Source organism: Gymnodraco acuticeps, unplaced genomic scaffold, assembly GCF_902827175.1.
Source record: "Gymnodraco acuticeps unplaced genomic scaffold, fGymAcu1.1, whole genome shotgun sequence".
Classification (NCBI taxonomy): domain Eukaryota; kingdom Metazoa; phylum Chordata; class Actinopteri; order Perciformes; family Bathydraconidae; genus Gymnodraco; species Gymnodraco acuticeps.
In genome coordinates this window covers 394,586-410,544 of record NW_022989777.1, presented here as the reverse complement: position 1 = coordinate 410,544, position 15,959 = coordinate 394,586, and the positions used below count along the sequence as shown (strand labels likewise).

Below are 15,959 nucleotides of genomic sequence, written 5' to 3'. Positions count from 1 at the left end.
TTTCAGGTGTTCATGCTTCCGCCCGCCTCCTCCTCATCCACCTCCTTTCATCACATCCAGTGCCAGGAGAGCTAATCCAAAGACCTCATCACACCCCCTCTTCATCCCATCTCCTCATCAAATCCAGATCTTCAGCATCATCACCAGTGACTAGACCCCGGAGGGGTTCCCTATATGCTCACAGCTGCATTTCCCCCTTTCGATATACCATTTCAGGATCGGGGTCTAATCACCAAAGACTTAACATTTAACGTATGGCATGTGTCAATAAATGTTCTTTAAACAAAATGAAGTCTCTCCTGATTGAAATACACAGAAGCAGCCCACAAGCGGTCCTTGGGATGATAGTACATTATTGAAAACATTAATAACAGAATGCTTAATGCACAACATATCAAGAAATAAGTAGCCAATGCTTCAATCCTTTGAGAATACACTGTTTGTAGGCTAGCTTTGTAATTTAATAATACATTACATTTATAAAGTGCTTCTGGTCCTCAAAGCGCTTACAAGCAAGTAAAACAAAAATAACAACAAAAGTAGAAAGTGCTAAGCTAGGTGGAATAAGAGAAAGGGTTAGTTGATTAGGAGTTGAAGGCAAGAGTGAAAAGGCGAGTTTTGAGAGATTGTTTGAATGATGTTGACGGATCTGACGTGGCTGAAGAGGGAGTGGGGGAGGCTGCTGCGAAGGCCCTGTCACCCTAGGTCTGGAGCTTTGTCCTGATGGGCTGCAGTAGGTTAGCTTCAGCTAACATCTGAGGCGACGGGGGGGGCAAGGTTGCTGAGGGCTTTGAAAGTGAAAAGTAATATTTTAAAGTCAATGCGGTGTTTGATGGAGAGCTCTTGATGGGAGGAATTTAGTGTTATTATTCTTTCTCCAGTTAATATGCTGAAGTGCCAGTAGATAACTTCTAAATATCAGTACAGGGGCTTCAAAGGTTTTTTACTCGTTTTTTTGTGGTCTTTTTGGACAGCGGAAGGCTAGATTACCCATGATCCTCAGCCACCGTTGCCGTGGAAACGGAGCCGGACCACTCTCCGCTACCTGGATAACCCTAATTTATTTCATTTTTTCCGAAGATTTGTGTCACAAATATCAAAACAATATATGTGTCGATAACAAAATACATCCATCATAAACTAAACTGGAAACAGCAGTATAATTTGTCTTGTTAACACTTTAAAGTTGACAGTTTTTTTTTACCCGTACCGCCTAGTGGTTAAAGCACGTTATTGAATTTGTTTGTTGAATTATGTTATATTTCATGAAACATACAAATATTAAGAGTACATACATAGGGGGAAAGTAGAAGGTCAATCATATAAATATAGATGAAAATATCAAGAAGACACATGTGTTTCCTATCCCCTAAACCTCCAGGGATGTACACAGTTTAATACTGACAACTTCTTATTATGGGAAATACGAAAACGTCTTTTAAAACTACAGTACAATTCCCAGTAGAGACGTGCCATAGAACATGCGAAACCTATGTGCGAAACACACAATAGCCAGCACGTGTAGTTCTGGTGACGGGGTGGGGGAGGGGGTGGACCCGTCCGACTCCAGTTTTGGACAGTCTGTCGTGGTTCCATTCCATTTCAAAGTGCTGTTGGACGCTCTGCGCACTGCCACTCCAATATCCAATCACAGAGCTTGAGGACTATCACGGGGTTTGTCAAGCAAAGAAGAGAGAATACTTACTTCCGGGTGTACAATTCTCTAAAACAACTACTATGAGCTGCTCCGACCCTCGGTCCTGATGGACTCCAAAAGTCCGACATTATACAATCAAACAAATAAACACAAGAATAATTGTGTGTTATTGTTGAGTAAATAACAGTGTGTGGTTTAGAAAATAATACAAAATTAGAAGTACGAGTTGAGAGTGAGAATGTGTTGGTATTTACCCTGCATTATGCACGTTACTAATAAAGAATTATGTTATTGTATTGTATGTATTTACAATGTATTCACATTGTAAATAGTTCATAATCAACGAATGACAAAATGCAGTGACAAGAAAACAACCATTGTATAGCACTTGTTTGAGTAATAAGAGGCAGTTTAATATAAAGGCAAGGCAATTTATTTTCATACACATCAGCAAGTCAAAGCGCTTTAAATAAACGGAAGTACAAAATATAAACACATTTTCACATTATTATGAACTCAGTCGGGCGAAACAAGTGCATAGTTTCATATTGTTCTCATATATAGTGTTTTAAAATGTCTTTATTTTGTAGGCCTTTATTATGGCGTGCGCCAGCGTGTGGACGTGACACTTCTCTTGTGAAAGAGCTCTCCAGTGCCTCTGTGTTGCTTGGCAGAAACCTTTACAGGTCTTCTTCCTCAGACTCAGGGCTAGTGTAGTCATTGTCATCCGACTCCTCAATGTCCTGCTGTAATTGAAGATCATGGCATTCCAAAGCGGCTACACCGCTGTACGCATGTACAGCCTGTTTGTGTTGGCTTTTGAGGAAGTGCCACCTCCGACTGAGGACACTCTTGAGCCCATGTGCAGCATCCTCTGTCAGGTCACCGAAATCTGTATATATAGGAATAACCACACAGAAAAAGGGCTCAATGTAAACAAACCATGACAATTGCAAATCTCTTTGCATTGTACAATGCTGCATATGTAAAAACACTACAAAGTAGGTAAATCCATCTTAAACTGAAGGATGTTAGTATATATTGGGTGCCAAATGGGATATGTTGATTAATGTTTGATATAGTGCTTGACAATTAGTCAATAGACAGAAAATAATCGATTATGATCTTGATGATGAATAGTTTCAGTAATTTACTATTTCACTTCGGCCTGACACAGTGACAGATGTGTTCTACATATGTAAGACATGCAATGTGTTGAAGAGTGGATGAAAATATTCAAATGTTAAGATCTCAGACATACTGCTGGTTTTGATGCCCTCCAAAGTCTGTCCTCTCAGTGCTTCCACTTCCTTCAGAAGGAACATGATGTGCTGCGACATCTCTTTCACCAGGATGCTCTGCTCCTCCTCCAAACGTCTGACCAGCATTACCTGCTCAAAGACAGACCTCTTCAACCTGAAGGTGTTGCCTTTAGGTTGAGGAAAGGAATGGAGTAGTAGACAAGGAATATTTATTCATAAATTATATTATTACAGAATGATTTTCATTTCTGAGACACAAATCTTTGTAGCGATAGCATTGGTTCTCTATAATGTAAACTAATAACAAATATTATATATTTGCAGGTATCACCATTGCTTTTTCTTCCCCATGATAAACTGTAATATTTTGGTATGGACTAAAAAAACAACAAGCCAAACTAGCAATTACCCTACCATTTGCATGCCTCTCCCATGGTAGGGTGTAGACCTCTGTCAGACTGCAAGCCAACTCCTCGTCAATCTGTTCTTCCTGCACTCCGGTGTTGTATTGCACAACTTTTTCGCGAAGCTTCTTTTTCAGCTCTCTCATTCTCTTCCTCTTTCTTTGCCTTGCCTGGTTGCTGTCTGCAAAGTGAAACGGAAACAAAACTGTGTCATGGTGCCAGAATGTTTTTGCTGTTTTTGAAGCGTAATTTCAATAACTACGTTTGACAACAAACCATGCTGACGATACAGATCTTGCTTCCTGCGCAAAAGAGTGACGGTGATGTTCTCAATATCCACCCTTAGTCCTTCAGTACACCCTGGGGCGTAAACTCTCTCTAAATAGTTGCAATAAAACAATTGGAGAAGAGATACAATCAGTGACAGTCTCAGTTTCAACATATAGCCAACTTATATTGTATGTCTAAACTTACAGTAATTAACAGATGTATATATGGAAAACCTGTGGTATGTCTTACCTGTGACCGCCCATTGCCTGACATCATACACCCACTGCTGTAAGGTCTCCTGATCAAGGTTGTGCTCCTTTTTGAAGTCGCTGAAGCTGGCAGCTTCCACCTTTGCCCTCTCTGTGATCTTTACAAAAAAAAGAAAATGTCAGAGCAAAAGCGCCATGCAACACCATAATGCAAAGTACACCAGTTTTCAGTACAAGACCTTCAGAAGAACAGTTGAAACATTCCATGACACCATCTGACTTGCAAGAGGAAGTGTGGATAAGGGAGAACATAATGTATATAGCTATGAGGTTACATTGCAGACATCCTTCATATGTCATGTCAGATGAGAAGACAATTGTAATTTGCCCTTACTTTGACATATCTGTGTGCTAAAACTTGATGAAGGTTGTCCCTCTTCCTTCTGTTCCATCCCATGGCCTGTTGAGTAAGCATGTTCACTCTTCCTAAAAAACACAACAATATATCCACAAACAAAAAAGTAAGTATTCACATCAAAAAGGCAATACTGAGTGAGAAACCTGATAGACATGACTAAACCCAATCGTTAAAAGGTTGTTGAACTGGTAATACACCAATAATGTTTTTACGGAGGGAACTCTCTGTAAAATACTTATCAGGGCTGCCTTATCACAGTGTGTAGTGTTAATACCAACCTGATTTTGTCATGTATTTTGTGACCAGAGCTGCCCTGGAGAGAAAGCTGTTCACCTATAATGAATGTTACAATTAATGTTCGGTCACCATTACATAACAATATTACCTACACATCATAGATCTTGAACTGGATGGTTTAAGAGAAAACTTGTGTACTGACTTCCTACAATGTGCATGCATGTATTGTTGCTGAACATATGAGCTGCCTATCTTTCATTTGAACTCAGACATAAAGGATATGCTTTAAACTAATCAACAGGCTTGTCACTGAGATGACACATACATATTTGTACTGCTTTCTATTAAGTCCTCTTGTATCCATACAGTTATAATAATGCCATTAATAACATACCTGCTCTACTTCCTCTCCCACTGTGTTTCCTGCCCCGTCCTGACTTCTGCCAGCCCCATCTCACCTGCAACACAGCGCAAATAGTGTTATATAGCAACGTTTTTGATATCCAATAAGGCATGCCATGCACAACATTAAAAATCCTTTGCATTAAAGATGTTATGTACCTCGCATTTTGCTGTATGGGCTTTAGCATGCATCACGCTAAGAAATGGCCTCATTTCTGTCAACGGCAGAAGCTCTGGTAATCCCTCGGCTATTTTATTAAGGTATGGCCAGTACCTAAGAAGCAGGAGCAGCATTTTGTGATTGAGTGTTACAAAGATAAACTTTTAATTGACATGACAACAATATCAATATCATCTAAAATGACTGCTGAGGCATAGGCCATTTTAAACATTGTTGTGGATGTGCAATATGACAGTGAGGATTACCTGCATGTTACATCCATACAGAAGAAGTCAACATTTGCCTTCTTGGACATCTCTTTTTGGAGAAACATTGGGTACGCGTATATTTCTCCACGGAAGTGGTTCAGTCCTCGTAAGAGAAACCCATGTCTGATTAATCAGAAGAAAATCTAGTTGTTAATAATAAACTGACACAGCAAGGCCTGGCTTAAGCACTCTGTCATCTAGGTGGCTATAACAACAAATATCACTTGGATGCTACAAAGGATGGATCAATTCCGCTCCACAATCAAAAGTGTTTAATGCTTCCAATTCTTACAAAGACTTAGACTTGGATTGCTATTAAAACTGAAATAATGAGACCAGACTCAAGAACCAAACACATATACACACACAGACACACTTACAAATACATACCTGCAAACTGCCACTTGAATGCCCTCCTTGTCTATCTGGGCACCAGACTTTTTTGACATCTCTCTGCCAGCGGTGAATTTGGCAGTACCACAGACGGCACTGTCATTTCCCTATAAAGTCAGTTTATTACACACACGTTTTGACATATATAAAAAAGAACACCACAGGTGTAACTGCAACTATCATAATAAGAAAAAAAACGTACACTTTTCATGTTGCCTCTGACAAGGTCAACAAATGTTGCGACTTCCTCATCCTTGGCCAGGAACAAGCCCTCATAGATTGGCGGCTCCTCAGTCCTGTCCATGATAAGTTAACATACAAGTCAATAATAAAAATCACAAAGCACTACATTACTATGATTTGTTTTAATGTCTGTTATGGCTACTCAAACACAACCCCAAGGGCTACTATTTGTATTAGCGGTGTGTTCTTTATCATTTTCAATAATACCTATACATACCCTTTTGACTTGGAAAAGCGGTAATGCTTGCGGTTTCCATCACAGCAGACAGCCAACATGTCTGGAGAACATGCTGGACAAACAAAGTGATGGACCTGGCACATATCCTCTTGTTTGTACTGACAGAAGCAAAACTCGAAGAAGCTTCGCTGAAATGTATCAGCACAGATAATACCTGTCTGTATATTGATTTAAAAAAAGTGGATTAGTAATTGTTTTGAAAGCAATGCCAACAATTTATGATATGGTATACAGTAATATGATATTGTTTTTTGTATGTTTCCGTGTGATTCAGGCAGATTTACCCGTCCAGCTTGAACAGATCTGTGCTCCAACATTTTCAGAAATGCCTGCCTGGACATGGCTGGTGCTGTCACCTTCATGTGCTCGAATGAGGTGAACACATCATATTTGTAAAGCGTCTGGCAGCTGGTGCTAGATGGCCAGTACCGATACAAAAGCAGGTCTTTAACCTCAGGAGTCCATTCTGCAGAGCAGGATGGACAGGATTTCCGAGGCAAGCAGACATTGTATCGTCCTGTGAACAAATGGAAAAAGTAAAGGTATTTCGGTAATTAAACTGTGAGTTTGCCTTAAAATATTGGATTTTATACATAGATGTGCATATATGATATATTAGCTATTTGACATGGCATTTGGGTGTTGTCTGAAAATGACCAGGTGATACAAATCTTTGCATTGCACAAAGTGGTAAAACTCTGCCGTACAATACTACTTGTACAAAAAGAAGGGCTTTCAGAACAACATACCGTTGATGGTGACCACAGAAATATGCTTCCAAGGAGTAACTGTGACGTCATCAGAGCATTCACAGATTGACCTTGGAGTAGGAACAGGCAGTTGACATACTGCAATATAGAAAATAAATGAGGAAGGGTGTATTTACAGTTTTTCCTTAATTCTCCAGATTATAAAGATATTCAATAAAATGTTGCATAACTTCCACATATCTTGCAGCCCTAGTCAAAACCAATCATACTTTTTTCAATCAGCTATGTACACTTCCCATTCGCACTTAATTTTGGGAACTACATTATAATGGGACATTGTAATGTAATGTTAACCTTTACATACTTTGTTCACAAAACTGAGGCTGGCCATTTTCATCCACCACCACAGCAGTTGTAGGGGGAATGGGCTCCAGAAATCCATTGAACACAGCCTCTCTGTCATGGAAGATATTCCTCTTGTGGGCCTCCATGTCACAGGTTGCACAGAGGAACTCCATGTCCAGTGGAACACAGTCCAGGCACCTAATAGCCGCTTCTTCTGCACAGCATCTGTGGCACTTCTGAATGGCTATTCTCTCAGCTGAGAGTTTTGCATTAAAAAGCATTGGCCTAGCCGTTTTCATTCTCACATCTGTGAGAAGCTGCCTTTGTGCCCAGGCAGAAACCGTTCCGTCTGTTGCCTCCAGAACCTGTACTGCAGTTAGGGTGTCCCTTAACTCTTGGAGATGAGTTTCTAAAAAATAAAACAGCTGTTAAGCCGCCACCCTAAAACTGGTATGATGGATATTAAGGTAGTATACTGAACCACTTTTGAGTTGGAAAAATATATGCGGACTAATAATAGCAACATGCTATGAATCATCATATGCATCCAAAGCAATATTAGCAAGTGATACTTATACCAAATATGCATTCACTTGTCATGAAACAGTCAATACTCAATACTTTATTATGATTAACTAGATGAGTATAAAAATGGAAACATTGGGAAAAACTGTAGTGCCAGTCAACTGCTGTTATAATCAATATACTCACCAAGACTACCAAACTCTTGATGTTCTAGCTGAAGGCCTTCCTCGTGCACAGGATCGTCTCTTCTGGCTTGTGAAGCTGCAGAGACAGTCATTTTTGCTTAACCCTTCAATCAATCTAAAATGACACCAATTAATTGTAATATGAAAATGCTCTGTAAGGACTGTAGGTAATGAAACTAAGAACTTATTACCACAGCATCACAATGACAATTTACATTTGGCATACTTTTATCCAAATCGAGGTACACATTTTAAAAAATACAACACAGGCAAGGATTATCATCACAGGCTCTTAAAATATCTTGATTTCATTTGGAAATGTTTTAAACATTGCAACAGATTTGTCAAGAGGTATCTTTAAATTACATAATTTCATACTGTGTACACCAAAATAACTTTGTTATGAATGATCTTTATTCTTAGACTTAGAAATCATGATATAGTAAAGAACTAACCTGATGCGGGGCGTTGTGTTTCCCATTGTCTCTCACGTCTGCGTGTGACCACTGGATTAGAAAGAGGTCTCTTCCTGCTTTTTCTTTTCTTTTCCGGAGGGATGGCAGGGGTTTCCGTGGCCATGGCAGTCTATATTTTTTCAGAGGTTGAGATCAACAACAAAGTTGTAATACAACATAAGACAGCAGCACTTATATTTGAGCAATTATTTAACGGTTGCATAAAAAGGACTAACTGTCCCTTTACATTACATCAATAAAAAGCAATAGCAATGATTATATTACAGACTTGGGTATTTGCTTATCATGAAAAGCCTCACCCTGGCCTCAAGGAGATGAGCCTCGCTAATCAATGATGCCATGTGCACCGTGGCCTCATTGGGATCCTCAAAGACCCTCACTTCAGGGTTGAGGGACATGGCATACAAATAATACAAACAATACACAAAATGAAGAGTGAGAGAAAGACAGGAGAGTGATTAACAGAGAAAGTGAGAGAGTGATTCAAAGAGAAAGTGAGAGAGTGATAGAAAGAGAGACAGTGAGAGAAAGAGTGGCTCTTAAAAGTGCCGTTGGTTTTATATGTGTGTGTGTGTGTGGATATGTGTGTGTTGGTGATATTAAGTGTTGTAATGAAGCTGTAAAACAGAAAAAAAGAAAAACATGATTAGGATTATTTCGAATAACAGTAACATCTGTGTAATACTCTATGCAATAATAATTAATCTGTGCATTAGTCTATATGCAATAATAATTCATCTGAGCAATACTCTGGCATACATTATGCATTTATACTGTGCATATTGTTATATTATGCACTTGTTTTTCTTATATCTTCTACTATATATTTAAATTCTACAATGTAACAATCCCAATTTCCCCCGGAGATCAATGAAGTATTTCTGATTCAGAGTGGGACATTGGGTGGCCAGTCAAATCCTCTGGAAAAACTCCAGTTCCACATTTTTGTTCCACTCCATAGCCGATGCATTAGCCACTATTAAAACTGTGTTGAACACTGTCTTTACAACACATGTGCAAATACATAAATGTAAACATATTTTTATAGCATGCACCTCCACTATCCAACTGTGCCGGTGACAGCTAATGTAATTTAGCTGTATAAACTATAAATGCTATCCAGCTCAAAACGTTGACCAGAAGGCCGGAGGCTAGCTGAACGTGGCCGCTAGTTGGCCTATTGTAAAAGCTAAACACACTACACAACTCAAACTAATATCCAGGAATGAAACGCTATAGAGACTGTGCTACAGTGGAATAAATAAAAGCAATATTATTTCGTGTTTTAAAGAAATAAACTCCCCTTGATTTTAGATACTTACTGTTGTCCGTTGTCAGATTAAATCGGATGAAATTAATGAAAGTGAGGTGATTGTGGGTAATGTGGCTACGTCACGTTAACGTAAAGCGCGACGTAACGTTGCCGGGGTAACTACGGAATCTTCTTCTGGTTTATTGTTGTTATAATACAAATGATTATTATTACTATTAAACAAAAAGCATTTCAAATACAGTCAGTAGCCAGTGGGGGGAGTGGTTTTCACCATCATTATCATCATTGTATATGTTTTAAATGACTAATATTGGCCTACAATACCCCTTTATTGATCAAATAGGAATATAATTGTCTTTTAAATAACGTAAACTAAAGGGAACAATCTATTTGACACAGCTGAAGCTCTGGCCTTCCTTAAAAACTAAGTAATTTAATAAAAATCACAGTTGTATTACACACAATGCACTGTTTTTTGAGAACAGAAATTGATAAATAATGCACCATAATACATTCTGACGAAAAATAAAAATTATTATGAATACAAATAAAATAAAAGAAGCCTCACGTGAGTTACTACAAGCTATAAAGTAGATTTTAAAAACGTTTTATAGAATAAAAGCTCACTGCGGGACGTCGTAGAAATGCGTGTGTGCACCACGACAAAAGAGCCTCATTCACTTCACATTGGGGTTTTTTGCGTGGTGCCGACACGCAAATGTAACAGAATGCGTGACTCCACCACGCAATGCGGTGTTAAGGTTGCGTGGTGGAGTCACGCATTCTGGTGAGATCAGGTTGCCCTGAACGCACCGGGGCCACTCTCCACGTATTAACGCTGTATTTCCCATTGCAACGGTGAAATGCATTAATCGGAGCTATTATACCAGGCAAGGTGTGTTTTCTGACAACAGCACGCCGGCAATAGCGTCTCTTGAACCCGCACAGTGCTTTGACAGCACTCGGTTTATTCCACTCACGTGCACACGCCCACCTGCTGGCTCCCTATACTGGGGTTTACAGCAGGGGCGGGGAGTGTAGGACAGTGTTTCTTCCTCTGGGGATGGGCAAGAAGCAGCCACGCTGCGACTACTCCTTATCCCGTGAGCAAGGAGATCGATCCAAAGAGCCCTTCCGAAAACACGGGGGCTCCCAGGAGATCAACACGATCCTCTTTGGAAAGTGCCACGCGGCGTGATATCCCAGGGACATCACACGGCGGGCAGCGGCGGCGGCCTGTGATGAAGTAGGGTCGACCCTATATCATGTGAAGTCACCGAGCACCGGTCCCCGGGGGAACCGGGCCTGGGGCAAGGCCCGTGGACCAAGCTACTTATTCGGCCTTGCGGCCCAATAATCGCTCTGACCTGGTGAGGCGGGGGCATCTCTAATGAGTGAGTAGCCCACACACCCGCCGCCATGATCATCATCCAGGGAGAGTAGCCTACAGCCCTGGGCGGTGGACTTCCATGGACGCCAGACCCGGAAGGAATGGCGAACGTGAATGGCACCGCCTCGGCATATCCTGGTCCCCCAAACACTCGAAGCAAAGGTGGTGGGGATCGGCGCCCGCTATTTCAGCTAGGGCACGAAGGACAGGCCCGGGTCTCTAGCAGTGGCGACTCCCTGGAGGTATGATAACTCTTCTTTCAAACGTCTCTCAGTCTCTCGTGGAATCACTTCCGCTGCTGAAGAGAAAAGGATGATAGTCAGGAGGCGAGGCCTCCTTTTATACGGTGTGATGCGCGCGCATTCAGGTAGGCCCGCCCAAGGCCGGCTACGTCTATAGAAGTCTCAGTGGGAGAATGCTCGCAGGGTAAGATAGTACCCATAGAGTCCAGTAGAGGGCGGAGCCTGTGAGTGATATAACCGCCAGAGGTTTTGTATAGGCCTACCTAACACCGTCAAATCCCGCTATTATAATGCAATTTTTAACAACATGGGTGCTACATAACACACTTTCAGGAAAAGTCACGGACTGGGAGACTTTAATATTTTATTGAAAAAAAGTTACATTGCACACACACAACGCACATCACACAAATTGACCCGATTGGCAGTTCTAGTGTTAAATAAACTCACTAATTAATGAAACCAGTTCAATATGCATTATTCTTATTCTTATCATTCTTTATGAGCGCAGAAATAGTCTTAAAATCAGACCTGTTTTTTAAATGAAATCTGACGGCAGGCAGTTTGCTCTGATCACCTATGATAAATGCGCCACACCTAATCGCTGGCCATTCAGCCACAGAGCTCCCTCTATACAAATCAAACTGTAGACGGTGTGAAAGCACGTCACTGATTCTTGGGAATTTGGATAAAACAGGTTTTAATTTTGAAAATAAAAAGTTTGTTAAATTACAAAATCTGAAGTTATATCATTATAGACCAAGGTCTTGGCTGTTCAGCAATGTACCGGTGCAACCTCCTCATTTTGTATTTTTTTCATAAAATAGGTTTTTCCAGTCATTACTTTGTTTTTGTAAACACCGTCGGACACAATAAAAAGTGATTTATTTTTTATTTGTATTTAGTCTAATATGTATTTAGAGCTTTTAAATCATTATCTGGTATTCTAAGTACACATATGCTGTAAAATGTTGAATATTCACTTTTGCTCATTTTTTATACTGTTTCACGTGTGCTCCTTTAAAAGATATTACATCATACAATGTTTACTTTTAGCTTAAACAGACAAAGTAATGTTTTTTTACTTAAAAAACACATTTTTGTATTAAAAGAGACTATTACTTTAATAACTCAACAGCACTGAAGAAACAGATTACAAGCATATTCATTTAAAACAAATAAAACTCCCTCTGACGGTGGTGACTTTGGAACTGACGGTGGTGACTTTGGAACTGACGGTGGTGACACTGGCCTCATTACAACATACAATTCCAAAATGTATACCACTCAAGTCAATGCCTTGCTTAACAACTTTATTTAACAATTTGGTACAACAAATAACAATTGTGAGAACTGTGATAAACATTTAATTAAGGAAATTAAGGTACAATTAAGCAATATCATTAATAAAAGTAACCCACCCCCATATCATCAAATATCAAATCATCGTAGTTAAAAAATAAAGTGATTACCAGTTGCAATAATGTACAATTCATTACTGACATCATCTTAAACTGTCATCTAGTGCCCCCTACTCATAAAAGAATACATTATATTGTTCTTTAAACTGTATATTGGACGTGAAGAACAGATAACAAATAACAATTGTGAACACTGTGGCAAACATTCAATAAGAAACATATAGGTTCAATGAAGCAATAAGCTATCATTAATAAAAGTACCCCATCCCCATTAATAATCATCATAGTAAAAGATACCAGTAGCAATAAGATAAGAATTCATCACTCACTGTGAACTGAGTGCCCCCCACTCAAAACATAATATACATTATATTCTTCTGTATATTGGACGTGAAGAACAGATAAATGAATAACTACATCTTAAAGTCTCTTTTCCATAAACTGAAATGTTTCTAAATACAGAAAGCATTCTGTGTAAACATCACAAAACACATCTGGCACAAAAATAATAATAATTCATAAGTGAACTCCTGTGAGTATTCCCTGACTGTTTCTACATCACTCCACCACTCATTCAGTTTTATCAGGACGTAGGCCTATATGGTGTATATGTTTCTCCTCTATGAAGTCCATGACTGCAGCATAGTGTTAATTTCGTCAGCTATTTTTTAATTTTGTTTTAGTCTTAGTCCTCTGTTAAATTTCCTTTTTAGTTTTAGTCATATTTAGTCACCTTCATCCCGTTTAAATTTAGTCAAGCTTTAGTCGACTAAAAGTCTGAGCATTTGTCTTATTTTAGTCGACTAAAACGGTAACTATTTTAGTCAAGATTTAGTCGACTAAAAGTCTGAGCATTTTAGTCTTATTTTAGTCAAAGAAAACTAATTATTTTAGTCTACTTTTTGTCAATGAAAACTGTTGAGTCTTTTTTAGTCATCAGATTATATAGAACATTTCAGTCAAACTAGTCTAGCCAAAACCAATAATTTGTCATTTTAGTTTATATAAATAAATACGATTATATCTTGTCCTTATTTGATGAAAAACACAGGTTGAATGATTAAGAATGCAGCTTCGCAGTGTATCTGGTTTGTGGTGTTTTTACCAGCTGTGTTATGGCCACATTGCTTCCCTTCTGATGAAACAATGCATTAGCTTTTTTTCTCCGCCTCATTGTAGCGAAAATGGGCCCAAATATCACATTGTTTCTTTCTCCCAAGCAGTGGTGGCTTTAGACTTGTTCGTTGTCAGTCATTTTGACGGACAGGATCGTAACATTTCCGTCATAATCCATTATTATCCGTCGAGTGCACAATTTATCAATCACTCGCGCTGACGGGGCAGGGGGGGGTATTCGGTTAACGCGAGTGCGACCACTGCTCCCAAGCCCTGTTGTTGCCATTTCATTTTCTGTTAAATAAGGTTAGTTAGACCATGAGTTAGACCCGAGTCTTCCTGACAGTTCACAGTGTGCCGCTGCCCGGTGTAATTCAAATGTACCGCCGCGCGCAGCACAGACACACAGCTGCTGCCCAGCCGCAGCACGGACACACAGCTGCTGCCCTGCCGCAGCACCGGCAATGGAACTGCTGGGAGAAAAACTGCCTATCAGAGATGTAACGTTATCTTTGATAATATTTCGTCTCCTCATTTTTCGTCAACGAAAGTAAAGAGAGATTTTGGCATAGTTTTTATTTAGTAAACTACATTTTCGTCTCGTCACTTTTCGTCAACGATATTGCATGATGATTTTGTTGCAGTTATTATTTACTGCCGTCGGTGCCATCTCGTCATCGTCTCGTTTTCGTCATGGAAAAAAAGGTCGTTGACGAAGATATTTCGTCATAGTTTTAGTCAACGAAATTAACACTACTTCAGCAGACAGGTTGTATATCTCCCTCGTCCTGCTTGCACGACCTGGTGATGACGGTTCCACAAGTTTGACCAGAATATGGTCAAATGGTATGAAGCACATATCCTTTCCACCTTCCACCTCTTTTGGATAGAATCGTGTGTTGGGCCCATGAGAGTGGAAAAACTCCACTTTCACATCTTGATGAGGTGCATCCACAGTGACAGCCTTTGCTAACCACCAGTTCTGGTCATAAATGACCGCCAGCCAATCTCCGCAATGAACTACATCAGCAGATAGATCTGTCATAGTCCCGTCAGGACCACTCCTAGTCATTGGCTGTTGCTCAAATTCAAGTGTGGAAATATATTGTTTTAACATATATTTGGTTAAATGTTGTCATGCCATTTTCATTTGGCTTTAGTCATTGGAGATGCATAGCCTACAAGGGATATTGTAGGTGTACTATGTGCTATGTAGGTAGGTAGTAGGTGCACTATGTGCATCCCCCATGACGTAAGCCAAATGAACATGGCATAATAGTGAATTTAGAAAGAGAGAAGGCACACCTCATCCCCTAGGATTGAGCGATAGGCCGATGGCATATATATATATGGTTCATCAATGGTGGTAGTAGCATGCAGTGTATTGTTATTGTGGTAAATAAATATACTTTAGCCTCCCTTGAGTAACATTTTGAGGTTTTTGTCACCACCGTCAGACAGTATGTCACCACCGTCAGACAGACAATCTGACGGTGGTGATGTCTGACGGTGGTGACAAAAACCTACTCTTTTACATGATATGCATGAGTTGTTCACATTAGCCATCTTGTTTCCCCTCTGTTGCTAGCTACCTCAGACCTCGTCTTAAAAAGTATACATTTATGTCATAATCTAATCTAATATGTTCTATACAAAAGAGACAGTGTTGACATGTTATGGTTGTGACAGAAGCAGTCAGATAAAAAATGTACAAGTTTTAGAGAAAATAGCAAATGTACAGGAGCTTGAGTGATCTTGAAGCATGCAGTAAAGCTGAAGGTTTGGAAAGGGGGTCCTAAGGAATGTAGCTGACCTTGTAGTTGCCTGATTTTATTGCTTTTTATAAATATCTGACGGTGGTGACGAATATGTGGGACGCATTTTGAGCAACCACAAAATAATGGTAAATATTGTTCAAAATTCACTGTTTGTAGTTTTTAATACATATTACAATGTACTCTTTCATTTGGTAAGAATATTATTCTATTAAATTATTACTTTTTGTTTTTTTAATCAAGTTGAAATGATTATCTCCTATCCGAGGACAACTGATTTTGTAGGCAATGGGCCAGCATATAATCATTAAATTAATAAAAAATAAAACTAAAACTATG

The 15,959-nt window shown here is 39.5% G+C and overlaps 1 protein-coding gene and 2 long non-coding RNA genes across 3 annotated transcripts; all 3 read right to left on the bottom strand.

Moving 5' to 3' along the window:
- Positions 1 to 2,034: 2,034 nt before the first annotated feature.
- Positions 2,035 to 4,897, bottom strand: LOC117548563. Its single transcript, XM_034219936.1, has 8 exons — positions 4,852 to 4,897; positions 4,499 to 4,553; positions 4,197 to 4,288; positions 3,843 to 3,960; positions 3,600 to 3,701; positions 3,334 to 3,504; positions 2,919 to 3,086; positions 2,035 to 2,549 (listed from the first exon to the last, which is right to left on the bottom strand). Exons 2-8 carry the CDS (start codon positions 4,509 to 4,511, stop codon positions 2,338 to 2,340), a joined length of 876 nt encoding a protein of 291 aa, XP_034075827.1. The 5' UTR covers positions 4,512 to 4,553; positions 4,852 to 4,897; the 3' UTR covers positions 2,035 to 2,337.
- A 119-nt stretch (positions 4,898 to 5,016) lies between these two features.
- On the bottom strand, positions 5,017 to 5,702 carry LOC117548643. Its single transcript, XR_004569355.1, has 3 exons — positions 5,679 to 5,702; positions 5,286 to 5,411; positions 5,017 to 5,133 (listed from the first exon to the last, which is right to left on the bottom strand). It is a non-coding gene; the product is annotated as an uncharacterized LOC117548643 (long non-coding RNA).
- Positions 5,703 to 7,973: 2,271 nt separating this feature from the next.
- Positions 7,974 to 8,860, bottom strand: LOC117548509. Its single transcript, XR_004569344.1, has 3 exons — positions 8,703 to 8,860; positions 8,383 to 8,512; positions 7,974 to 8,003 (listed from the first exon to the last, which is right to left on the bottom strand). It is a non-coding gene; the product is annotated as an uncharacterized LOC117548509 (long non-coding RNA).
- Between the last annotated feature and the right edge of the window lie 7,099 nt (positions 8,861 to 15,959).